This window comes from Planococcus citri, chromosome 2 (genome assembly GCF_950023065.1).
Source record: "Planococcus citri chromosome 2, ihPlaCitr1.1, whole genome shotgun sequence".
NCBI classification, from domain to species: Eukaryota; Metazoa; Arthropoda; class Insecta; order Hemiptera; family Pseudococcidae; genus Planococcus; species Planococcus citri.
The window spans coordinates 33,422,415-33,450,414 of NC_088678.1; the positions used below are offsets into that span (position 1 = coordinate 33,422,415).

General features: G+C 35.7%; 2 protein-coding genes and 1 long non-coding RNA gene across 3 annotated transcripts in view; 1 reads left to right on the forward strand and 2 right to left on the reverse strand.

Moving 5' to 3' along the window:
* The window catches only part of LOC135835517 (uncharacterized), a 236,458-nt gene that overhangs the window by 187,721 nt on the left and 20,737 nt on the right, over positions 1–28,000 (reverse strand). The window lies entirely within an intron of this gene.
* Positions 4,192–15,503, reverse strand: LOC135835511 (uncharacterized). The gene is made up of 2 exons (XM_065349779.1): positions 13,376–15,503; positions 4,192–6,591 (listed from the first exon to the last, which is right to left on the reverse strand). Exons 1-2 carry the CDS (start codon positions 13,388–13,390, stop codon positions 4,822–4,824), a joined length of 1,785 nt encoding a protein of 594 aa, XP_065205851.1. The 5' UTR covers positions 13,391–15,503; the 3' UTR covers positions 4,192–4,821.
* On the forward strand, positions 15,968–27,590 carry LOC135835513 (calcium release-activated calcium channel protein 1-like). The gene is made up of 6 exons (XM_065349781.1): positions 15,968–16,676; positions 21,953–22,463; positions 23,329–23,503; positions 23,917–24,044; positions 26,298–26,429; positions 26,585–27,590. The coding sequence occupies exons 1-6, from the start codon at positions 16,660–16,662 to the stop codon at positions 27,065–27,067; spliced, it is 1,446 nt and encodes a 481-aa protein (XP_065205853.1). The 5' UTR covers positions 15,968–16,659; the 3' UTR covers positions 27,068–27,590.

The following is a 28,000-nucleotide window of genomic DNA, read 5'->3' on the forward strand; positions in this document are numbered from 1 at the left end:
AAAATGACACCCCTGCACTGCTTCAGGAGAATATTAGTTCAAATAATGGGGTATAATGAAAAATGCCATTAAATGCATTTGAACGTAAAAATTGAACAAATTTTTCCCATGTGATTCGTCCAACATTCATGTGAATGAAAAAAACTGGGAAGTAGTTTATTGAATGACAACTGTGCAAAGATAAACGCAAATGTCAACATTAAAATAGTGGAATCTGAGTTTTTAGCGATACAGTTGGACGGAAAGAGTAATTGCAGAAGGGATACTCTGTTTTTTTAATACGTAAATCAATTCCATCCGAGAAAAACAAGAACGCATAAAACAAGTGAATATTCTATACTGGCCCAATAGAGGAAGTTATTAATGAATTAGATCCCAAGACGTTTTTTCTCATCTATACCGACAATACAATAAGGAACACATAAAGAAAGATGGTGACGCTCGGGCAATAAACCTCAAGATTCGCCGAAAATCACTTTTACTCCCTAGTTGAATGAACTACAAATTAACTGGTGTAAAAGAGTGGGTCGTCTTTTTTGGAAAGTCGGCGGTAGATTCAATAAAAAGTTGTTGGAGGTCTCAAAGACTACAGGAAACATTTTTTGATCCTGGCTTGAACCATCACTTTTCAACCGGGATTAGTTTTAAAATTTACATTGAAAATCAAAAAAACAAATTTTGAAACCAATTTTTTGAAAGGTAATTATTTGATCATACTACGTATTATATCCATTTAGAAGTGAGATAGCAGTCTTTAAATTTTCTTCACCTTTCTGTGGATTTTATGTGACTTGCAAAAATAATAAGATTTTCGACACATGCAAAAGTTGTGTAAAATAACCTGCAAAAATGAAAAAAAAAATCAAAAACAATATTCTACTCTCAAGCAGATATATTAGTTGGTACACATGATCAATAATCACAAAAAATTATCATTTTCAAATATTTTTTAATTTTTCATGCAATTTTAAAATTTGAACCTCTGGTAAGAAAATGATGATTCAAGTCAGAGATCTTGAAGTTTTTCTTGCGATCATTAGAGGCCCCTTACAAATTTTTATCGAACCCCTTCCCAATTTTCAAAAAAAAAAAAAATGAGGACTGTCCATCCACAATGTATAGGGTAAAAAAATATTTATATTGTTATTCAAGTTGAAAATGAAAAAATTATACATAGGTAATTCTATTAGTTTGTTTACAAATTATTTTTATTTACTTACATTATTCTAATTCTTTCCCTAAAAAAAATGCCAAATAAGTATGCTCTAAAAAGTAAAAATATTCCCTAACGATATGGGCATTGTCTTAATTTTGTCTGTGATGCCAGATTTGATTCAATTTCCGAACACCTACAGTAGGTATAAAGTTGTGATAAACAGGAAAGGTATCCGTCCCTTCGTTGCAAAAAGGTATTCCAGTTCCAATCCAGACTCTGTAAACTAAGGAACTATACTGTAAACACAGAGGGTTGTCTGGGCACTGATGGATTCACCAACAATTGCGTATACATAACATATGCAATGCAGTATCTGTTGAAGTTATATTTTTAGTAAGTAGTTCTACTTGTCTCGCATTTTTATTCAAGATTGTTTCATTAATCAATCCAGTCTTTATGTTCACAGTTTTATTAAGTACCTAGTCAATTATTCATAAATATAAATTCTGCACTCTCACAAGCTCAGATTCAAGGATGCCATCCTCCATCATAAATTGCCTCAAAATACGAAAGAAGAAATCGTCAAGACTTTGAGAGGACTGAGCATAGGTAGATAATATGAAACGAAACTGAATTAGAAAGTACAACGAAGTAAATAGAATCTTACACCCAATACTAAGTATCACTGTTTTTCCAAAATCATATTTTTTAAAGTATCTTTTAAGTATAATGAATCAAAAGCAAAAAAATTTTTAAAACCTTCAAAAATTTCTAACTTCCTCCAGTAGGATTTGAACCTACAACGACGTTTCACATTGCAATCATGGGTCGTCGCCTATGATTAATTGAAGAGAGATCTTTTTTTACAAATTATCTGATATCTCGCAATAATTTAATGTTTCAACTACTATATCTTTATCGATTTTTACAAGCGGTTAAAATTTATTAAAATTAGAATTTGTTTTCTTCCTCATAAATTGTAATAATTTTATGAAATTCTTCAAGAAAACATTCTGAAACAACCAGAGACCACTTCTCATGGTTGGTGGCTAACAATTTACTTCATTGCAGGAATCTTAGTTTTATAATTTTAAGGTAGGAAATTAAGTATACTCGTTCCGCATCGTATTTAGGGAAGTTACCGCCTATGGGTGGTAACACTGTAAAAAGTGTCCTATTTTGGGGATACATGCCCAAAGTACGGCGCTGAGGCCAGTTGTTATGTGTGTTTGGTTCTATTGTGAAGTTGTACTCATTTGGTTTGAACATTCATGATTTGTGAAGAAGTGAGGAAATCTGAATAAAATGAAACAAAAGAAAAAGATAGCAATTGAGAATGAGAGTATGTACTTCTAAGTATATAAATGAATTGAGAAAGTAAGTAAACCAGAAGAAAAACAGAATTGAAGAAAATTAATATGGACATTTGAAAAAACAACATCATGGTAGCTAATTCGCATGGTTAACATATTTAGGCAAAAAACTTCCACAGTAAGCAATTTTGTTTAACTTTTCTCATTTTTTTTGCTTGTGCAGGGAGGCTGAATAGACTGCTCGATTCACCAATTTTATTTTGCATGGTAGATAGTTTATGGAGATTTTTTTTTTTTAATGAAAATTAAGAACTTTTCACATTTTTTTCGCAAAGATATTCTCGGTGTTTACTTTTCAAAACCTATCGAACCTCAGAATGGGTTGATTTGTGCTTTTCAAAAATTCTACAGAAGTAAGATAACGTTAAATTGGGTGGTCAAATGAACTCAAACAGATGTCTTGAAAATTTTCACTCTTACGACGCTACTAAATTTAAAGTTACAAAATTCAAAAAAATATACCCTTTTTAATGTTATGTATGTACTTCTATCCCAATTTCCAAAACTGCATTTTAGTTCAAAGTGAATACCATAAACAACAGCTTCCAATCCCTTGAAACGTACATAAAAATAGCCAAAAAATTTCAAAAATGCATTCATCGAAACTTCGGCACTAAATACGTAGGTAAACTGTAAACCTACACGTATAAGTAGGTATAGATTTGCCTCTTTTTCACCCTATGCTGATCCATAGCACCTCAACTTATCACCATCTCCAGAAGGTCATCCTTAGGGTGGTCCTTATTTTCAAAGTTGGGATTTTCCTCCCTCCCAACCTCCAAAATGGTGACCACTGATAAGAAAATAATTCCCTATGTTTTTATTTTTTCCATTTTCAAAAAACTCGGGCTGCGGTGGGCCCAGCCTCTTATTTTTCAAAAATTTTATACAATACAAATTCACTGTAAAATTTCAAAATTTCAGAATTTCAAGTTCTGTTATCTCTAAAAAGCCTATTTTCAGTAACATAAACTCTCATGACGATTTCAGCTTGTGGTATAGGATTAAAAAATTTTAATAAGGAATCATTTTTTGGGGAAAGCTTGGCGTGTCCAAATAGGTAGGTAAGGAGTTAGACTGGTATAACTAAATAGGATAAGTGGGTAATTCTACAGGAAAGTAACATAAAGGAACCTACCTATACTCCAGATAATTAAAATGTCTAAACATGAGAGTAATTTATTTCCTATCATCGAAAAAGGTTAGAAAAAAGGGACTATATACAAGTAGGTAAATACCTATCAAAGTTTCAAAAGCATAAGGTGAGATCATAACCTCTTTTAGGTGATAGGTATTTATTCGATCATAAAATATTATTCATAGGAATAATTACGATGTTAGACACATTATAAATTTGAATCGTTTACTCGATTATCTAAATTTCTAAGAGCTAATAAAATATCATACCTGATATATCTAATTATTAGTTTCTAAACCTGACATTACCTTGACAATTTTGATTTAATAAACTAAGACTGAGTCAATTTCCATGACTATATAGAAGCCCTATCTAAGAAGAATTTTCCCTAAATTCACACCATTATCTAGGCGTGTGCCTAAGCACCGCCATTACTGGCTTACGTGACACAGGTCTACTCTTCCATAATTAAAACCGATTCAATCGAATTAAAACACGAAATCATTATCGAAAATTCAAACAAATTTAACACTTGAAACTAATTCATTTTATTCTTACTCGAAACATTATTAGAAAAATAAAAACATAGAAAGAAAAAGGATTAATTACAACGCGATCGCGTAACACTTCAAAACGTACGTACTACTCACCATTCAAATTATTATTCGATACCTACTACGTTAGGTAGGACTTACCTAACGTCCATAAGTTCAACTTTTCCCCACTCTCATCACTTAAGCCCATAATCATTGAACAATATGTAGATAGGTTAATCTACCCAAATAAATTCAGGCAAATTAACATGACCTATGCTACATAAAATTCTCCCCTGGCAAACTGAAGTGAGGAGATTGGGAAAAAGTTGTACTTTGGAAAATTTTCAAATTAAAAATATCTTCGAAAGACAAGTACAAAAATTTGATAAAAATTTAAAGATAAAAAAAAAAAAAAACTCGAAAATTATAAAATAAAAAGATCATAAATCACAGCTGCTGATTTAAACAAAAATTACAAATACAAAAAAGGTCACAATCGAGAAAAAACGTCATAATCGGGTACATAGTCAAAATCGGTAGAAAAAACAAAAAGAAAAATACAAAAAATACTCGAAAAAGAAACAATAACATTGTATAAACTCGAAAAAGGAACGAAACCTATTTACCGTCGTAGCGACCGTCGTCCACTCCATCCTTCGTCTTTTTCGCTCGAATGTAGAGGAGTATGTGTTCGAATTCTGCTCGAAGTTGATCAGGTGACATTATTCGAAGTGTGTTTAAGATGCCATCTACTCGAATCAATGGCAGCATCTTCTTGCAACGGACTATTCGAGGAGTAGGATTTGTTCGCGTACCTTTGAGCGTAAATTCGACCTTATTATCATCGTATTTAATAATGTTCGATGTAAAATTCCGTCCGAGAATAATGGTACCTTTAACTTCACCAGAAATTCGATAAGGTTGCAGTTCGGTAACGTAGCAGTTGACGATATGCTCGTCATTTTCGTATCCTGGCATTCCAGGGTTGAGAGTGATCGGGAAGTATACTGAAAAGTTGCTTTTTACTCGAAAATCGTCGCGCCAAGGAATATAAATCACCGTCTCTGCTTCAAGTGCTTGCTTTGCAATCAACCCCGGATTTGACCAAGTCAAGTAACTGACCACCGAATTCGACACGAGAGAATGCTGTAACCGGGAATCATAAATTACTTCGATAGGTTGATTTCGCACTTTGCCCAAGATGGTAAATGGCCATGCTAAAGCATCTCGTAAACTTATATAAGTCCAAATCGGTCCGTACAAATATCGAGCGTTATGGGAATCATTTTCAAAGGTGTTTCTCACGAGGTTCAAGTGGTTTTTCCACGCATTAGCCTCTGTCTCGATCCTCGGTATTTCGTAGGTTTGACGTCGGTTGTAACTTTCGATCATCGGCTCAATGATTTGAAATTGTTGGTATATGCCTCTGTTTAGACCGCGCCAAATTTCGATATATAAATTTTGAAAAGCGCTCACCGGACAATCGAAATTTATTCTTAAAGATTCTCCTTCGTAATGGTATGGAATGAAGGCGTGAATACGATTAATTGGAATTCTATCTTCGTCGATCAAATATTCCGGAGCGATTTGAATGGCGTTAGCAGGAATCGGCTTAAATCGAGGTTCGATGGTGGCAGATTTTTTCGCATTTGGTACCGACGTGTCCGGAGAAGCGAGAGATTGCTTGGAAGTCGAAGCGCCTGAATTCAACGAAAGATTCATATTCGCACCAAAAGAAACGTTCTTTTTTACATTCGAGTCTACCGCCGGTGTTTTCGCAGCTGGTTTCTTTTTTGTAAATTGGACGTCGTCATCCGTCTTCGATTTTGATTTCTTTAAAGATGACTTCAACTGATTTTCGATGCTCGAAGACTCAGAATTCGAATTCGAAATAGATGATCTTTCAGGAGCTTCTGGATTCTCAGGTCTGATAGAAATCGGTAAATCATTGAATGCGCAGGAGATAAATTCATCCATATTCGGTATGATCAACAATTCATTAGGTACGAAAGTTGAAAAGGAACGAATCAGCGAACGGTCGAATGTGGTTGGCTTAAACTCATCGAGTAAATAGTCGCAGCCAAAAGTCAACGTCAGAAATTCGTTAACGTATAGACGGACTTTATTGAGCAAAAACTCGAACGCAGCTTTTTTCAAAGCTTCCGAAAAACTCAATGACTCGACTTGAACGTTAATTCGATGACGGATCGGGCATTCGTAGTTGAATCCAATAAATGGAAATAATTTCTGGTCTTTTCGCTCGATGATAATATCCAATTCAGCAGACTGGGGGGTACACATGAACACTCGATCGTCGGGAATAAATTCGTTCTTGATGAAGTGAACGTGACAGTCGCTACACTTGGAATAGAATCGATTATTGTGGATCTAAAACAAAAGAAAAATACAACACAATTCTAGGTTAATTTCTACTCGAATATCGAAATATACAATATTACATATCAGTAACTAAGAGACTAGACTAGCAGACATTTCGACGAGAAGGCTTAAGACTTTTTCCCTAAAAGTTTGAGTGTCTGTACTCGCATTATACTTTTTCAAATGCTTGATATTCTCGCTTATGACGTGTTCTGGATTGTCACATTCTTCGAGTTCATACACGTTTGGTTTCTTTTCGACGACAACTTTGTAAGGACCTTTCCAACAGTCAGATAATTTCGCTGATATTCCTTTCTCTTTACTAGAAAGAACTCGATTTTTAACGAAAACCAATTCACCAGCTTTTAATCGGACTGGTTTAAAATATTTCTTGAAATATTCTATTTTTCGATCACGATCTTTCTTGTGATTATCAGCGACGATTTTTTCGATATTAGCTGGAACATGTCTTTTCTTGATGATATCTATTAAGGGATCTGGAACCACTGTCTTTTTTACCACTTCGAATGGAATACATCCAGTAACTAAACTTTCGGTATAATTTAGTTTTTTCTCGACTGATGGTAAAATTCTGGCCCAAGATTTCTGCTTGCGACTGATATATTTTCGCATACTGGAACCAATCGTAGCCATAATTCGTTCAGCAGGATTCGAATTTGGAGTATAACGAGATGTGTATCGTAACATGATATTTTGAAATCTCCAGTAATTTCGCCAATATCGAGAACTAAATTGGCTACCATTATCAGATAAAATCATTTCAGGTTTTCCAAATTCTGTGATCCAACTTTCGACTTTCTTTATCAAATTTTCAGAAGTGACTACTTTGACAGCATACAATCGAACATATTTGGTAAAGTGATCTTCGATAACAAATACTGAATCACAACCTCCAGTACTTGGTGGTATTGGACCAAAACTATCGATGCATAGTATCTGATTAAAACGTTCAGACATAATAGGTGTGATTGGACCATATAATCTCGATGATGAACGTGATGAGATTTGACACGGTATACATTCAGCAACGAATTGATGAACTTGAACTGTCAGACCTGGCCAATCGAAATGTCTACGAACGATTTTGATGAGTTTCGTGATGCCAACATGTCCATACTCGTGATGATAGTGATGGATAATATCTTTTCGAAGTTTTAATGGCACATAAATTCGCCATATTCGATCATTACGATTTTGGATCATAATCAAGTTCAATTTTTCATCGAGTAACGTTTGGTATGGCTCACGACTCATCCACATTCTGATTTGGTCATCTCGATCTTGAAGTGCTCGAAATCGTCGAAATTCTGTATAGAGACACTTTGGAGGTAAATAATTAAAGAGAAATATGGTAAAGTTTTTATCATTCTCAGTAATTTGGAACGTATATCGAGAGAGAAAATCTGCAATAGAATTCTCACAACCTGCAATGTGTCTGATATCGATTCGAAAATTATCCAAATAGAGAAGCCACTTGATAATTCGATTCGGTAATAAGTCATTTTTCTTGAGATAGGTAACAGCTATATTATCTGTATACAAATGAACTTTATTACCAGCGAGGAGATAGTAGTTTTTCGCCAATAAATGTACAATAGCGAGCAATTCTAACTCCATTATCGAATAAGACTTTTCATAACCTTTTAATACTCGAGATGTAAATGCAATTGGCATCATAAACGTTTTTTCATTTTTTTCTTGTTCTTGCATTACAACTCCACCGATGGCTTTAGTCGAAGCATCTGAGTATAAATAAAAAGGTTTATCGAAATCGGGATATACCAACATCGTTTCTCGAGCTAATTCTTGCTTTAATTCTTCGAAACAAAGTTCTCTTTCTTTAGTCCAAACAAAATCAGCTTTACTCGAAGTCATAGCGTACAAGGATTCGCAGAGAGCACTGATATTCGACATATAAGCTCGATAGTACTGGAACATTCCGAGGAATTGTTGCATTCCTCGAAGTTCCATTGGCTTTTGGAAATCCAAAATTGGTTGGATTTTAGCTGGATCAGCGGTAACTCCTTCTTCCGAAAACACCATTCCTAGGTAATTGATTTTGTTCTTACACCATTGTGTTTTCTTTAAATTGAGTGTCATTCCAGCCTTTTTCACTTTCTCCATAAATATTCGAATGTGCTCTAGGTGTTCTTTGAGCGTTCTCGAGAAAACAACGACGTCATCAACGTACACTCCAGTGAAGTGTTCGCAACCTTTCAATACAAGCAGCAGAGCGTACACAAATGCAGCCAATGAATCTTCGGTACCGAAACCAACTACTGTCATTACAAAAGGAATACCATCGACGACAAAACTTAATACAATTTGTTGGTTTTCATCGAGACCAATTTGAAGAAAGCCACAATTAAAATCGAAAATCGTGAACCATTTCATACCTCGAAATTTGTATCGCATATTCGAGATATTAGGTACTTCAGTAGAATGACGTAAAATGTATTCGTTCAAAGGTCGACCATCGATACAAATTCTGACCTTTCCTCCACCTTTATCAACGAATACTAGACCAAGTTTATATGGTGACTGTCGTTGAACAATTTTACCATCTTTGATCCATTGTCGAATAATTTTGAATACACCATCTTCGTAGCGATGAGGAATAGGACGTGTTTTTACCCAAATTTTCTCAGGAGGAGGCAAAACTCCACCTTTGAATACCAGAGTGTGCGTGTACATATTACACAACCCTATCCTATCTTCGAATATTTCAATATTATCGTGAATACTATTTTTTAACTCACCTTTTTCAGGATCAGGAATATTGATATCCTGAACCGTTTCGTCGACTCGAAGCATCAATTCACCATCGATGACGTATTCTTTATTTTCGCTGATGGAGAAAATTTCTTCGGTTTTCATCGCGGTGATATATTTTAATTCGACTGGATCTTTCTGCTTTGGATCTTTTTTCAGCTCGAATCGATGTGGATTTTTTTCGCTATCTTTGAAGAAAACGTCGAACGTAGTATCGTTAGATGGATCTCGAACTTGAATACGATTTTCAGCCATATGAGTCACCATTTTAAACTCACGTTGAAGATTTCGACCAACGATCAATTCAGCATTGAGATCTTTCACAACAAAAAGCTGGATATGAAAAACACTTTTACGAGGTTTTTGAGTTGGAAAACTGAAGGTAACGTATGACATTTTGGTAATTTTCGGATGTGATTTACCAGCGGCTAAGGAAAATTGTTTTCCCATACCTTCAGCTTTAACCTCGCTTTTTCGAAGTTCAGGATGTTCGGCTAGAATGCGTTCGTATGCATTTTCTTGAATTAACACGTGAGAACATCCTCCGTCGATCAAAGCATCAATTTTTACTTTGCCAAACTCGAGTGTAATTTTAGGTGAAACGTCCTTATTCACATACTCGATATCGACTGGATTCAGAACTTCGATGACACTGTGATTTAGATTGAATATCACAGGTTCGTCCACGTGACCATATAAGCTGCCACTTAGATGTTCTTCTCGCTGTTGAATATGTTTCACTTCAAGGTCTTTCTCGAATTCGAATTTGGTATCGATTTGACATTGACTTCGGAAGAATTTTATCATTTCCCATTGGAGTTTTTGGAAACATGCGTTACTCCAATAAACACAGTTGATTTCTTTTGAATTCGATTTATTCAGTTCGTATAAATTCTGTTTAACTTGATACAGAATATCCTCTTCGTAAGTATAAACATACCATTTCTTCTCATTTGGCCATAATTCATTGCGTTGAACGAAAAATGAGAATATGTTCCAAAACCGACAACCTTCTTCTTTATGACCGATATAGAAAAGCTTGCTATTAACTTCTTGAAGCGTTTTCCAATATTCAAGGTCTTCTTCACGACCTCGTAATGGAACGGTCAGCATAAAGATTATCTTCTTGAAATGGTGTTTATCTCGAAGATTGATGACTAATTTTTTCAAATGGTGATGAAATGCTGAACTATCGAATTTTTTAGTCCAGACAGATTCTTGCAAACCAACAGATAGCAACGCAGTATCAACTGTTGATGGAATATCGAACGTTTTTTCTTCAAGTATTTTGTTGATTTGAGGAACAGTTAGGCTATCTTGACACAAAATATATTCGTCTTTTGAAGTATCAAAACAAACATATTTCATAAACTGTAGTGCAGCTCGATTACCGATATATGCGATTCTTCCACCCATAATGTACAATTTTTCTTTGATGACTGGCGGGTTTTCTGGAACAATTGGTTTTTTGATCGGATCGCCTTTTTTCGAAATAATTTTAGCGGTCGGTTTTCGATCGGTGGAGGGAATACTACGACCGTCAGTATTTCCCTCTACATGTTTAAATCACATAATCGAACGGTGATAATATCTTCTTCTTCTTCTTCATTACTTTGTTCTTCTTCTTCGTTAGAAGGATCGACTTTTTCAAATTCACCTTTGTCAGTCAGCATATAAATTTCAACATTTTCAGTTAAATTTACTTCTTCAATACTAGCAATCTTTTTCATATCAGCACTGTTAGGATCTTTCGGATTTATCGTCTTTTTAAACAGCTGACCTGGTTTGAACTTTTTCAGAAGAAGATTTTGTTGAGCTGTACGATTATTATTCGAATTGTTGGAATTATTCGAGTTTATTTTAGGCTTTTGATAACCACTGGAACCGGACGACGAAAAAGATTTATTATCGCTTTTATTCTTTTTCTTCGAAGACTTGTCGATAAGAGATTTCATATGTTGATGATAATATGATGACGCACTAATATCTCTTCTTTCGATATCTCTCGAGCCAGCTTGTTCCATTTTGGTTATTCGAGCAATTAAATTCTCAATCGAATCTTCAGGTTTACTTTCCTTAAATACTTCTCTAAATTCATAACCAAAAGGCTTGATTTTTTCGACAATCATTTCAGCAACCCATATAGACGGTGCACAGGGATTCCAACGCATACGTTTTAACCAAAATGTAACAAAGTCGGTTACACTCTGATTCGGATTTTTCTTGTCTTTAAACAAACATGTATTATCGGAAGTATACACGTTGTTATTCGAAAATTCTTTTATAAATTTTCTAGCATTTTCATGCCAAGGAGCATCCAAATCCATTTGATTTTGGAAATTAACGAGTTCCACACCTTCGAGTTTATTTGAAAAGAGAATGTTGTAATTTTTATTATTTTTCACGTATGGTCGCATCTCCTTTTCAAATTCAACTACGAATTCTTCGGCTACTCGATGATCTTCAGCTCCTTCCCAGGATTTCAATCTTGTATTATCGAGAATCTGTTGAAGATTGAATCCTTTTCCTTCGGAACCATCGCCATTAGTTCGAAATACCACTGGATCGATTTTAATTAACGATAATGAACCAGGAATGTGATATTCGAATTCATCAGCTGCTGCATTGAGATTAAAATGACGTTGAGGAATCTCAATACACGATTCTTGAGGAGAATTGTCGAAATTAGGACGAGATTTAGGGCCATATTTCTCGAACATTTTAGCCATTGACTCAGATTGTTTCGTCATTATGGCATTCATTTGTGCTGGAGATATGCCAACAAATGTAGTGTTTTGAGTTACATTTTGGTTACCTCCAGTAGCATCAGCATCTTCGAAGCGAGTACCATTGAATTCCTCAGCTTCTCTAGCCCTTTTTTTCCAGTCCATCATTTCTCTGGTAGCCTTTTCGTGATCAGCCATTAATTTTTTAATATCGTCGACAGTCATGTTTGAAGGATCCATTTTATCGACTTTTACAGGTGACTTCTTCGGTGAAACCTTTGAAGGTGAACGATGATAAGAAACCTTCAATTCGTTAATCAATACAGTTGAAATATCTGATTCACTCGAAGATCGACGAATAGTTGAGCAAAGTGAAATTTTATCAGATGAAATTGAAATGCGACGTTCTCGAGATGAATTCGCTGATTCTTCGGATTCAGTAAACGAATGATGAGATGAAAATATTGAAGCGTTGAAAACTTCGTTTAAGTCGTCGATTAAAGAGTCGCTAAATTTCACTGGAGCAACGTCGTCGTTTGTTGAATCGTGCGTAGGTTTTATACGTTTACGAAATCTAGTCTCTTTATAGAAACCAACTGGATGTTGCAAACTACGCAAACGATGAAGCTTTTTAATCGAAGAAGGTTTGGGATTAAGTTTCTCAACCAACTGTTTTTCAAGATCGTTGGGAGAAACAACCAATAGGTCTGGCAAACTTCTCGACCACCTTCTGTGTGACTTTTTAGGAGTCACAAAAACAGCCGTTGATGATAACTCGTCGTAATCGGGTGAAAATCGACTAAAATCAGGAACTTGATTCGCTGGATCAATAATCGAAGTATCAGGAACTAATCGATCAGTTGAAATCGAATCTTGAATTAATTCTTCGCGTGAATTACTCGACACTATGAAAGATTTCTTCAGAATGCGAAACTCACGAAGCCAGCACGACAATGGTGTGAATGAACCCTAACTAATTCCCTAACAATCCCTAACTAGACCCTAAAGCCCTACAAATTGTCAAGGAACATCTAACAAAGTAATACAAACCCTAATAATCGAAAACAACAAACAATAACATATACCTACATACTCGAAGATTGAATAATATGTATAGTGGATCAAAAATACTCGAACGTTGGGCGCCATCCTATTACATAGGAAATTTCGACACTTATTCAACCTTCGAATATTCCTATAATACACATAGAAAACTAATGATAATAATAATACACGTAATATTTTTATTAAGGTCTCCTAGAAACCTATCATACCTTCGGAGCGTCCATTTTATATGCCAAACGAATAAACAAAGTAATATGACTGGAACAATAACCAGGAACTCGAATACAGGCCGACACTCTTTCTTACGCACTTCACACTCAAAAGCTTTACAAATTAGAGCTTAAAACAATTACAAGAAATAATCGAACAAATTCATTGACTAATTGCTCAAAAAGTAAAAAGTAAAAAATTCGCACTAAAAGCATTCGAAACACAGAAACATACGCAACGAAAGATATTACAATACTGTTGCCTTAACCTACGCAGCAGAACACAACGTGAACAAGTTCTGATAAGGATATGCGCAGTACACGAATACAATGGATACTCTAGCAGTTTGGTTTTTCTAGGAACTCTTTTTCTATTCGATCTCTCGAAGCTATTTTTATCTTTATCTTTTTTTATATTTTTTTTTTTTTTTTTTTTTTCAACTCAAACTGTACTTCTTATAATCTTATAGCTAGTTTGTACTCGAATGCTCGAAAGCAATCGAAAACGTTTGGGGGGAGGAGAGAATTTAGTTGGCCTAATTATCTACTAACACAAACATATTTACACATATTTCAAGGTCTTTTTAGATGCAATTTCATTCGATACGTTATACCTTTACCTAGACAAGTACATTTATTTCGTTTACGCATTTTCATGCTCGTAAGTAGGTACAATTGACAGTGTGCTTGCTAGAAAAAACCTTCTTAACACGAATCTACGTAACCCATGTATCTACCTACTCGATACATGGTTACAGGCGGAAATTTTTCTATCCAGTTTCAACTGGAGACAGAAGGCTCACAAATGAAATAAGATTACTTATGGCCATGGAAATAAATTCTTCTCATTATTTTACTCAATAAAAAATCCAAATTATTCGAAATTTCTCGAATTTCAATTTTGACACAAAATTTTCAAAATTGGAAAATTTTTCTTTTAGGTAGGTCTTACCTACTTAAATTGACACAAACTTGTGCCCCACGTTGGGCGCCAATTTTAATTATCTGTGGTATAGGATTAAAAAATTTTAATAAGGAATCATTTTTTGGGGAAAGCTTGGCGTGTCCAAATAGGTAGGTAAGGAGTTAGACTGGTATAACTAAATAGGATAAGTGGGTAATTCTACAGGAAAGTAACATAAAGGAACCTGCCTATACTCCAGATAATTAAAATGTCTAAACATGAGAGTAATTTATTTCCTATCATCGAAAAAGGTTAGAAAAAAGGGACTATATACAAGTAGGTAAATACCTATCAAAGTTTCAAAAGCATAAGGTGAGATCATAACCTCTTTTAGGTGATAGGTATTTATTCGATCATAAAATATTATTCATAGGAATAATTACGATGTTAGACACATTATAAATTTGAATCGTTTACTCGATTATCTAAATTTCTAAGAGCTAATAAAATATCATACCTGATATATCTAATTATTAGTTTCTAAACCTGACATTACCTTGACAATTTTGATTTAATAAACTAAGACTGAGTCAATTTCCATGACTATATAGAAGCCCTATCTAAGAAGAATTTTCCCTAAATTCACACCATTATCTAGGCGTGTGCCTAAGCACCGCCATTACTGGCTTACGTGACACAGGTCTACTCTTCCATAATTAAAACCGATTCAATCGAATTAAAACACGAAATCATTATCGAAAATTCAAACAAATTTAACACTTGAAACTAATTCATTTTATTCTTACTCGAAACATTATTAGAAAAATAAAAACATAGAAAGAAAAAGGATTAATTACAACGCGATCGCGTAACACTTCAAAACGTACGTACTACTCACCATTCAAATTATTATTCGATACCTACTACGTTAGGTAGGACTTACCTAACGTCCATAAGTTCAACTTTTCCCCACTCTCATCACTTAAGCCCATAATCATTGAACAATATGTAGATAGGTTAATCTACCCAAATAAATTCAGGCAAATTAACATGACCTATGCTACAAGCTCCCTCCATTGAAAACCAAGCTGACCCCCTAAAATAGCTGAAATTTAGACTAATGTAAAATACAAAATTAAGCTATTTTAGAGGTCTGACTTGGTTTTCTAAGAATGGGGTTAATATCCTCATGAGAGTTCATTTCACTCAAAAAAGACTTTTTAAAAGGGTTGGAACTTGAAATTTTTGAAATTTGAAAATTTGCTTCGAAGTTGGATTTTTTTGAGGTCAGAGTTTTTCAAAAATGGAAAAAATAAAAAATAGGGAATTACTCGTATTTTCTCACCACAAGTCACCACTGTAAGGGCTGGGAGCAGAAGAAATCGCGATTTTTTTTGCCATGTACATATCTACATTAAGGACCACCCTAATCATTCTGGGTATATGCAGGAGTGAGGATGAGGCTGCAGAAGTGCGTCTACGTGTAAAGCTTGTGAGCATTTTTCATGCGGCAGGGGTACCCAAGTAGAGAATCCTGTCGTGTCACCTCACCATACCAGTTACAGTTGTTGAGTTCATACAAAATATTAAAGAATGTCGAAGGCGTCGATGCGTGCAATCTCTTCTTATTTTGGTACATCCTCGCGAGTCGAGCAAGACGCGTTTTTTGTTTGGTTTCAGAAGCGTTCCGTGGCGCCCATGAGTGTATATATGTGCGCGGTCTGGTGTCGCGAGTTTTATTGTATTGTTGTATAGTGCTTGAATTAGCGAAAAAAAAAGAATCGACGCTGACGAAGACGTCGCGTATAAGACGAAACACAGAAACAGATGCGAATGCGATGGAAGCGGGGCAGTAGCAGCGAGGCGTTGGTCTTCGATAATTACCGCTGTCGCCGTCGACGCCGCATTAATTTGCTCTCGTGATAATTGCGCGTGATTGTTCGGAATTATTAATTTGTCAAATGAAACAAACGAATTTGCAGTATTTTTTTACCCGACAGAAGACTACTGTAGACTCGGTACGCGGTTCAATTTTTTTTTTTGCAAGAACGACGCTGGTGGTGTTGGTGCGAGAATACGTGTTTTGTTCGTTGAAATTTGTTTTAAAAGTGCGGTGTGACGTAGTTTAAAAGAATAACGAATGTTTCATTTAAAGACACCTAACTACTGTTGTATCTACCTACCTACGTAGTTTGTGCCCCTAGTGCGAAGTGCTCATCGTGTCGAACCTAATCCTATTGGCTATTGGCTTTTGGCTTCCACTGTATGTGTAGGTAATTTGCAGATACACCCTGAAGTACCTGGTGCTTACTCAGCGAACCGCACATAAATGTAGGTACCTACACAAGGAAGTCTTTTTCAGACCTATTATTTACATCAAATGGAGCCAGCTTCGTGGTAAGTAGAATAAACTTGAATTCCTCCAGTACCGTTATCATACCTAAGTATTATGTACTTAATATGTGAACCTACCTACCTACCTACCGCAACCAACATCTGTCTTTAGGAATTTAGCTGAGTGACTGAAAGATTATCCGACCCTTCCTCTGTGTCCCCTCGACCAATCCTTTTGATTGGGGAAAACCTATCTTCTTACAAGTACCTTGACAATTCAATTTCGACATCGGAGCCCCCTCCCCCCTCCTCATCTAAAAAAAATGTGTATCTGTCTACTCTTACAGCCACGGGTGACAGAACGTTTTGTCAAATACACCTAGAACCTACCTACACCTAGTAATCTACGCATTAGATATAGGCAAATGTAAGTATTTTGCAAAACGACGAATTACGTAAGAAGTACCCAGCCAATATAGCTACCTATTTACGTACATTGCTCGCTTTGTTGCATATTCTGCAAGTCACACAGTTAATTTGATTACACCTGCTGGTATTAGATTCTATATCAAAGAGAGTAGGTACTCGAAAACGAAGAAATAATGACAAAAAAAAATTCCGAAATACGTTCGTGTCTTGAAGCCTATTGATGATGATGATGTTATTCGACCGATGACCTTGGTGTTAAAATGTTGGCCGAACTCGAACAGTATGACATGGACACCCGCGTACCCGATTGATCTTTATTAGCTTGTAACCTTTAATGATTGCGAGTAAGCTATCGATGACAATAGACAGTTAGTTAGCACCATCGATAGCATCAACACAATCCTAAACAACCGACAATGCATTTACCACCTTATTATTACCTACAATGCGCAGCGATATATTTGATCAGATAATCAGATAGTCGAATCAATCCCCAGCGGTTTTTCGAACAAAACTGAGCCCAAAATTGGACCCTCCCCCCTTCCCCACTCAATTATTTCAGGAGTGGGTACCAAAAAGTCTGATTATTTCGTTTCTCACCAAATTGAGATGACAAGTTCATGAATTCAAGTGAAAAACGACCAAAAGGGCTTTAGGCATCAGTTTCATTGAAATTTTGAAATTTCAAAAGTGTAAAAAACTGACGAAAAAAATGTTTGAATATTGTATCATGGACAGTGAACACTCATGGTCACATTCGAAACAAGAGAGACTTGAATCATGCTGAAGGAGGGGGGGGGGGGCAATTTTTTAGTCCAAAAAAAATGTTGATAAGAAATTCATGGTACTTAGTACAATTTGGAAACGTAGAAATGGCCCAAATTGGCTGATTTTTTGATATGTTGTAGCCAAGACCCTTGGACACAACATATTAAAAAAATCAGCCATTTTGTGCCGCAACTTTATGCTAGATGGCCTTGCAACCTTAGAATTTTTGAAAATGGACTTAGTGCGTTTTGGAAACATATGCTTCAAATGTAAACTTTGAACATTCAAATTGAAACAAATAATTCCATCAAGGTTCGAATTTCAACGTATTTTTTAGCTTCAGGGTTAATAAAGCAATTATTGCATTGACAAGATGTACAAAAAGGACAATATGTAAAACTCATTTCCATAATTTTAAAGGTATCTGACCACTTTTCCCTTGCAGTTTGCTATTGATTTTTCAGCTTCAAATCTGAAGTGAACCGAAAGAAAATTGGAGAGGGTAGAGGGTTTTAGATAAGTAGGAGGACTGAAAAGAATAAAGAGCGTCAAACTATAGTAAATCATTATTATTTTTTTTTTTTATAAGTAACCGCTGATTGCAAGATAGTTTTTGCGTTTCATTTGTTGTTTTTTTTTTTTTTATAAGTACCTACAGTGATGCGATATTATCGTCAAACTATCGACTGTTTCTGTTTCATTTACAAAATGAAAAATTGGCTCAATTTTTTTCTAAATTTCGTACAGAAATGGCGATTTTTACATTCTCTTTACGGACAGATTTTGTGTATGTCAATTTTAAATTTAAATTACGCAAAATTTTGAAAGAACATATGTTATAGGTATAGCGTAGTTTAATAAACCAAATGTTCAGAATTTTACCCGCTTTAAAAATGATGGTTTTTTACCGAAAGCGCTAGCGTTTACTATTCAAATTTTCTACAGCTTCAAGTTGTAAGAAGTAGTTACTCTTTCGGTGAAACCCCATTTGAAAGAGAATAAAATGTTGAACATTTTGGTTTATCAAATTATACTACCTATGTATTCCCTCAAAATTTTGCTTAAAATCGGCATAAAAAAAATCTGTTCACAAAAAGAATGTAAAAACTTGAAAATTTCAGTGTGAAATGAAAAAAAAATTATACCAATCGATAAGAAATTTTATCCTCTTCAATTTATGTACAGACAAAAATTTTCCCAAACCCCCTCAGTTCCAACTTTCAAGAAAAATGAATGGTCAAAAAAAATTTTTCAATTAAATATTCAATACCCGCATTTACACCTATGTACATTTCAAATGTACCTACCTACCTACCTACCTACCTACCTACCTACCAAAGTTGAAAACGAACCAATATCATGAAGAGGCTCGTGTCGCACACTTACGAAAAAGCCAAAAATCTGGTAAACTTACTTCAAGTTCACTGATACGAAGTGAAAAAAATCAAATTCACGAGCAGAGTTTTGAATTTTAACCATCTTTCACTTGAATTAATTCCTTTTCGTTCTATCGCGTCTTGAATATTACTGCATTTCACAATCTAAAGCTTGTTCTAATGAGCTAAAACAGGCCGAACTTGAGAGGAATATGGTTGTTTTGGGATCTAGATCCGACTCCACTTGAAGTGGGAAGAGTCAAAGTTGAAAATTACAGAAATCGTCATTTTTCAGAGCATTATAATGGAAGCTCAAATTGATAAAAATAATGGTTAAAAATGAAACCATGGATAAGTATACCTATAGGTATCCTTACTGCGACGATAATATTTTTAACTTGAACATCCCAGATCATCCCCATCCCATTAAAGGTAAGATAAACTTGATTTTTCTCTTACTTATGATCTCTTTCCCAGCCATCACAAATAGACCAAAAGGTGAGAACTGAGAAGTCCAGAATCGAAAAAGTCAACTTTGCAGAGTGGTTCCTCGCCTTTTTTTTCACTTTTGGAATAACTTGTAGTTCTTCTAAATTTAACCAGGGGGTCCAAATTAGCAATGCATGTACAATAAGAAGATGTCACTGTAGTTTTTTTTTCAACATAATACACTTGACAATAAATTAGCTCAGTCAGATTCTTTTTTTTCTTCAAAATTTAGGTTGGTTTTTAATTGAAAAATTTGACTTTTGTTGAGCACAGTGACCAATAGTAAGTAACTTGAGTCGAAAAAAGTAACCATTCAATGATGTTTGTATAGTATACTACTAAGTAAGAAGCCTCAACTCAGCTCCACTCCCTCTCCGCTTCTCTTTTCACAATGTAATGCTCAACAACATGAACAGAACACTCCACACGTTCATCGGGAACATTTTCACCATTTTTCCGGCTAATTACACATACAAACCACACGAACGTAGTTCCTTTTCCCACCTCCACCGCGTCACCGCTCGATTTTATAGGTATAGCTTTAGCTACCATGCTGCCTCCGCCACGCGACAAATATTTAATTGAGAATATTGGTTGTACTCGTATGCATGCACATGTATGTAATTTGATGAAACCAGTGCGGATGCCGCGGAACCAATCTTCGAGATACATAATTAATACACACGCGCGTACCAAAACCAATCTAATGCTTTAAACTGGAGGAGGAGAGGGGGGAACTTATTAATAAAATAACAATAATCGGTCGCATACATATAATAATGACGACGACGACGATAAAAATCTGTAATTCGGCTGCTCTCAGATTTCAACTCGAGAATCGGTAATAACTATATTTTATGTGCTTATATATCGTACTAATTAAGCCTCGAAAAAATAACAATATAACACACGAGTTGTATCAACAGCAACAAACCGCACGAAGGAAGTAATGAAGCATCGAAGGAGGTCTACTTATTTGGCTGTAGTGTAGGTATATGGGAAAAGTACTCGCATCCATCGGCAGCGAGATGCGATATTTGGTACCGATTAAAACTGTCTTTTTCTCGGTAAATCAGTAATACCCGGTAGAATGCAAATTCATTTATATTAGGAAGAGAGCGAATGCCAGTAAATAAGTAATTGAGGGAATACTTTATTTATGCTATTCTAAATTAGGTATACTCGCATTGTGAAAGCTCAACTTTTCATATTGGATACATTCTTTCATTCTCTTTTCAACGATTTAATTTTCAAACGAGGATTTCAATACTTCCAGGGGCAGAAAGGATCCAAAATTTTGGTTAAAATTCAAAAAAGAAAATAAAAGAGTAAAAATGAAGCAGCAAACTGATTGTTGTCAATTCGAAGATGACGAGTAATAAATGTACTCATTTTTACGCCAACCCCCCCCCCCCCCCCGGTAAATGTCCCAAATGGGTCGGAACACCCAGAATTATGAAATAATGTGTGACATATCATTGGATTGAGGGCGCTGATTTCGAAAATTCATCTACTTTTCCGATTCGATCCCCCTTTCCGCTGATAGGTAGGCAGGTTGATACAGGGTGCCCAGAAATATCGGGTACCCCTAAGAAAGTTTTTCATTAAAAATATAGGTTGGCAACGTGAAATAGATGCATATGATTGGTGGAATGTTATCTCTCCCCAACAACCAATCATGTGCTATCATTATTATCATTCACTATGACCAACCGCGAAGTATTTGGCAGAACACTTTTTAGGGGTACCCGATATTTCTGGGCACCCTGTAGATACTAAATAGGTAGAGTAAGGTCGATGTGAGTATTGTAAACTTCAATTTCGTTTTTTTGGCATATGTTGTGTATTTTTCTGACTAGAGAAACTTTTTTCACCAAATGTACTTATATCATCTGAAAATAGAGATTTTAAGCTATCATTTCATGGGTTCAAACATTATTCTGAATGAACCAGTTCTGAAAAATGAAGTGTTTATACAATTACACTGGCTGTGTTAACGATTATCCTGCAAAAAGTGGGTAATTATTAACACTTTACCACGGTAACAGCAAAAGAATAGAATAATATTGGAAGGTTGGAAGTTCAAAAGACTAATAATAATAAAGGATCAATTTCACGTTATTGGATAATTTTTTTAAAATAATCAATATCCCCACCTTATTCACAATTATACCCACATTGACCTTAATTTGATTCAATTTTCTAATACAATCGAATTATACTCGTATTCCTCTTCTGCGACCCGGATCTTTACTCTTGGCCATTTTCATGTTACAGGAATAACAACTCGAGTAGCATTAATAACATAAACAACAACCACAACAGCGACAATCACCACTACATTTGCAACAGTCAATTTTGCAAGAACAATTACTACGGTAGCGGAGACATTCGATGGAAACGTGACCAACGACCGGGTGCAGGCTCAAATTCGGGTGCGTTTTTTCCAAATTGCAATAATTATCGTCGCTGGAATGCGATGGCAGCAGCCGCAGCTTCTCTGCCGATAACGGAATTCGCTAGACCACCGTACGAAATGCCTCCGCCTTCGGCTCGCCGAAAATATCTGCAAAGATCGCTCACCAGTTCGGAAATATTAGCGCCTACCTACAAATACGTGCCTTCGATTCCTAGTGCCAAACTAATGAAGAATTCTTTTTGCACCAATTCGAATAAATCCATACACGGCAATGGTAGTGCCGCAGCTGGAAATGGATACGATACCCACACGTTGCCATCTGCTTATCATACTAAACGAGACAATGGACATCGATTGATAGTGAATCAGGTGAGAATCAAATTACGTACACTATGGTTACGGCCAAACTGCCACCTTTGGATAGATTAGAAACTACAATTTTAAACAGCCCTGTACTTACGATTAGAGAATAGAGACGAGTACTGCTCAGAGTAGCGTAACTTACCTACCGAATTTCATTTCGCTCTTGCCATCATGCATCAGAACGATAAGGTAGACGTACTTCTAAAGTGGACCTACCCGTGGCCATAATTTTATCCCAATTACTAAAATATTAGGTACTCATTCCATCACTGTAGAGCAATTTCTAAGTCAAATTTACCGCACATACGACTACTGTACCTACTTCTTCCTTTCTGCCTACCTACCTCCACGGATCGTTATATCATTGTTTCCTATTTTTTCATTACCTACGACCGCATTGTCCGTAACACCTCATACGTACGTACGTACGTGAAAATCGCTCATTTGAATATTTAATTGATTATAATTCGAAAAATAAAATTGTCGACGCGTCCTTGCACCGCCAGTTGAGCGCGTAAATATAAACGTTTACCATATTCACTGGCAAGGAACAAACCAAACGCGGACGTTTTTGAGCGAGGAGGACGAGACGAGGTGCAGAGTACGAGTAGATCTCATATCCGTATCTCTATGTACTGTACCTCGTACGTAACAATGTATTTTCGCCTCTCGGTGATCGACAAAGAAACATCTCAGTGAGCCTACATTTATAATGCTTTTTTTGATCATCATCTTAGTCGATTGTAACGTCTCTATAAAAATTTATGACTAGCAACTTACGAGTTGCAGACACGATTATTCTACAAATTGATGCATTTATTACAGTACTGATAATTTAAGCGAGTATTATTTATTTTTGTCGATGATACAGATTGCAGACAAGGATGGCTTCTCAGAATCAACTTCAAACGTAAACGCAAACGCGAATCAAGCTCAACCTTGTTCAATTTACTCGTCGGAGAGTGAAACTAGCATAGGACCCAAAGTATCGAGCACGATTAGCACATTACCAATGGGCTCTCCCAAACATTCGGATGACTCTTCAGGTACGTAATTGTGCTTTGTTCAACGTATTGCGCGTGTTTTTGTATACGAGTAATTAAGTGGCCATTTGAAGCTGGGAATCTGATTTTTTTTAAATTGAAAACTCTCGACGAGCATTTGGCCATTCGCTCTTTAATCTATAACGACGGGCCAATTTTCGATTTTGAGGACCTCAGTATTGAGTATTGAAGAAGAGGGTCCTGAAATCAACGTTTAAAAAATTGTGAAATAATTTTTTCCACGTTGCATTTCGACCTCAAATCCGAAATTTGAACTGATTTAGGCTCATAGGATCCAAGCCATGCCTCAAAAACCAAATATTCTGAATTTTTAGACCCCCTCCCCCTCTATTATAAAATATTGACTAAGTATATCTCATACAATAACACGCGTGTGCTTCATGTGTTTATTACAGGACTAAAGCCATCTTTCGAATCGCAGTTCTCTTTGATGGCAAGAAGTCAATGCTGTCAAAACTGTCACATTTTCAATTCGTCTAACCGTAAAGGAACCGGTGGCGATGAGTGGCAATCTCAGAGCACGGTAAGTGGTAGTGTTGAACTGTTGATTAACATAGCATAAGCATAGATGTACAGAGCATCTATTTAGAGCTACTACCTACTTGACTAGTCCTAGGTCGTAGGTAGATGAAGTACATACTACAGTGTGTTCAAAAATTTTCCCTGATTTTTTCCACTTTTCCACATCAATTTTTCCAATTTTCCAAACCCTTTGAATAGTAAGTACTTACATTCGAATTGAGGAGGGAGCAACAATTTGATGCTCAGAAGGCTTCAAAATTTACTCAAACTACAACTTTTTTTAGTCAAAAATATTTCAATTTTCATAGAACACTGGAAAAAATTAAAAATAGAGGTGAAGTCTGCTCTTCATATCATGAATAATCATATTATTTTCTGCTTAATCCAAAAAAAAAAAAAAAATCAAAATGCAGAAATCGGTCAATTTTTAACTTTTAGAAAGTCCAACAGTTCTTAAAAGTCAGACTTGGTAATCAAAAATTGATCATTTTTCTCCAAATTTTTGAAAGTCTAAAATCATGTTAGAAAGTTGATTCAATTTTTCTGTTATTTTCCTACTTTTTTAAAACCTTTTGAAAGTCTGGCATAATATTAAAACATCAGAAATGCGGACCAGTGTCCGTTACATGGATCAGTGTGAAAGACTTCCGGCGCAAAAAAAAACCACATCCAAGTCAGAAGAAACGAACAGAAAATTGCAAAAATGTTGATTGAAGAAGTAAAAAAAAAAAAGCCAAACCAAAACTAGCGATTTTGGTAATAGAAAAAAACGTGGATTTTTCGATAAAGCCAGAAAAACAGGACCTTATGGGCAAATTGGCAAAAAACAAGACTACTTTGACGAAAATTAGAACTTCCGGCAATTCCGACAAAAATTCAAGACTTCTTGATCATTTTGGATAAAAAATGGATCTTTCTGACAATTTTGACAAAAACTGAGCCTGAATCGGCTTCAATCATGTTGAAAAACGAAAACGAAGAAAGCAGCGAAGAATAAGAACTGGAACTCTCTTAATCATGATGGTAGAACATGGCATTTTTTATTTGGCTAACTGGAGCAAAAAAATTTCAAATTTTTGTCAAAAATTAGAAATTCTATCTGGCATTTTTGGGGAAAAAAGTAAGACCTCTCAGACAGCTAAAGCGAAAATTAATACTGTTGGAATGTTTAGTAGGATGAATCGCGAAAAAAAAATAAATGTCTTAGGATTTTGACCAAATTTAGTGGTTATCTACATTTCAAGTTTAGAAATAAGTCAAGAAATATTTAGCTGCGGAGATTTCACTCGAGGGAAGATATGGGAACTCAAAGAGAGTGCGTTTTATAAAGAATCGTGATTTTTTCCCTACCCGTCCTATCTAACATGTTTTGGGGGGGGGGGGAAGACTAGCTCCAGAAGATGGTATTTGAGATTCTGTGTCGACCAAGGCCATGACCATCAAAATCCAAAACCACTCTTAGGGTTCTACTGAGCTGTTGAAAATTTGCATATCGTTTTTTTTTTTTTCAAGTAAATGTGTTGGGAAAATTTTTTTTCTCGAACATTTCATATTAATTATGCCCAAAAATCAAAAGGTATCATTTTTATGAAACTCGGATAATATTTTGGAATTCGATGGTGCTAATTTTAGGTTATTATGGTGAAAAAAAATTATCAAGTTTTTGGGTATTCTCAGGTTTTTGAAGTTGGCAATGATTACCGAAGAATTGGCATCACCGCGTTCCGAAATATTTCCAGTTTCAGAAATTATACAACTGTCGATGTTTCAGCTTAATTAATGTAAAATTTGGGAAAAAAATTTTAAACCACGAATTTTCTTAAAAATAAGCAATTTGCAAATTTTCCATCGCTGCACTGATTAGAACCCCCCAGAATTGTCTAGGATTTTGATGGCAATATCTTTCAGAACAAAGTCATCAGAGGTCATCTCAGAATACTCAAAGTGCACACAGCGAAACAAGCCATCAGCTATTCGCTGATTGCAATATAGTTTTTGCATTTGCTTACCTACGTCTATTAGTAGAGGACCTGTGGGCAGCTGAAAAAGCTCGGCAACTAAAACCTCCTCAATGCTGACTTTGATTTGAAGGAAGCACAGGAAGCATGAACACTAAACGTAAACACTCATTAGAGTTTTCCTCTAGTAGGTCTCATTAATCCTCAAGGCGGGAGCCATGACAAGGACAATGGCTCCAAATCAGTTTGGTCGAAGTAGGTAAAGCAAATATTACACTTATGCAATATTGTTGCAGGTGGGCGAAGGACATTTTACAACTGCAGACGAAAGCAACGACGGCGGCTTATCCTGGAGACGTTTACACATGAGCAGAGCGAAACTAAAGGCGACTGCCACTACTTCAGAACTTTTATCTGGTTTTGCGATGGTAAGTGCGACATTTTTAATATAAATTAAGTCTTCACAGCCAACGATTATTCCCGAACCTAGATACATAATTACTCGTATTGTTGTCTAGTAAGTAAGCTAAGTAGGTACATATTATTTGATTATGATTAATCACCTTCTCCTATATGTACATAGGTGGCCATGGTGGAGCTGCAAATAAACGAGCCAACCAACGTTCCCGAATGGTTGTTCATCATGTTCTCAGTATGCACCACTGTACTAGTGGCAGTGCATATTTTCGCGCTCATGATCAGCACGTATTTGCTACCGAATATCGACGCCGTCAGCAAACTGCAGTCCGCCAAGTTGGTAACCGAATCGCCCCACGAGCGAATGCGTGGCTTCGTCGAACTAGCCTGGGCCTTTTCCACCGTACTAGGATTGTTTCTGTTTTTGGTCGAGGTGGCCATATTGTGTTGGGTGAAATTTTGGGATTTCTCATTTCGCGCCGCTATGGCCGCCACTATCATCGTCATTCCAGTTTTGATACTGTTTATTATATTCGTGTTTCATTTCTATCGTACTTTAGTCGTACATAAATGTAAATCTACCACCCTCGATATTAACGAATTGGAAGAAATGAGGAAGAAATTGGATCACGCGTCATCGGCGGCCTGAAGGCAAATGCCTCTCACGCACGATTCGTCGGGAGAGATGATCATCACACAATTTTTAAAAAAACAAGATACTAAACAGTACCTGAAGCAAATGTAACGTTATTGTTTGATGTTTTACCAATCTTCAATTCTACAGCATGTACAACTCATGAAGAATTGAAGAAATCTTTCAAACGAATGTTTCATTTGATTTACCCTTCGGAATAATCAATTTGAACGAAAACACAAATTTTCGTAATTTCTTCCCAAGACAGATGGGTACGCGTATACCTATTTGGATATTTAATGCCTTAGTTTCTTAAAAAACTTTCACATACCTACTCGTCGTAATTTCCTGAAGTGAAATCTGTACTCATTTACGAGAATGCACATAAGTAGGTGTGATAATGTATGTATCCTATTCCTATTTCCTACAACATATTTGTAATTTATGCTTTAATGTATACCTATCAAATTAGACAACATTTTCCACCATCTGTAAGCTGTACTTTTTATTTTACCTAATAAATTTCTCGCTTATCGTATGTAGCTATTGTAACTCCAGCTACAATTTTCACTTCACATTCTACCTACCACAATTTTAATATAAGCTCCACCTTCATTGTGGCATGTCATCAAAACACTCGCAGAAATTCAAAGTGAAACTTACGTAAAAATTCGGGAAGAGTGCAAAAAACGAGCCGTTGATTGGAAGAAGAAAAATCTTCTGCGACGATGCCAAAGGACGCAATGCTGTGATATTTTTCATTATCGGTTCCAAGAAGTGAGATTTTTTCATCGTTTCTATTGTTATACTCGTAATTCTGATTTCTATTGTTTGAAAATAAAGCAGACCATGATGGAATTGAAGGTTGAATTGGAGGCCTTTCTGAGGAATGAAATATTCAAACAAACAAGTAGGTAAATTAAATATCGCGAATGTTGACACGTCAAA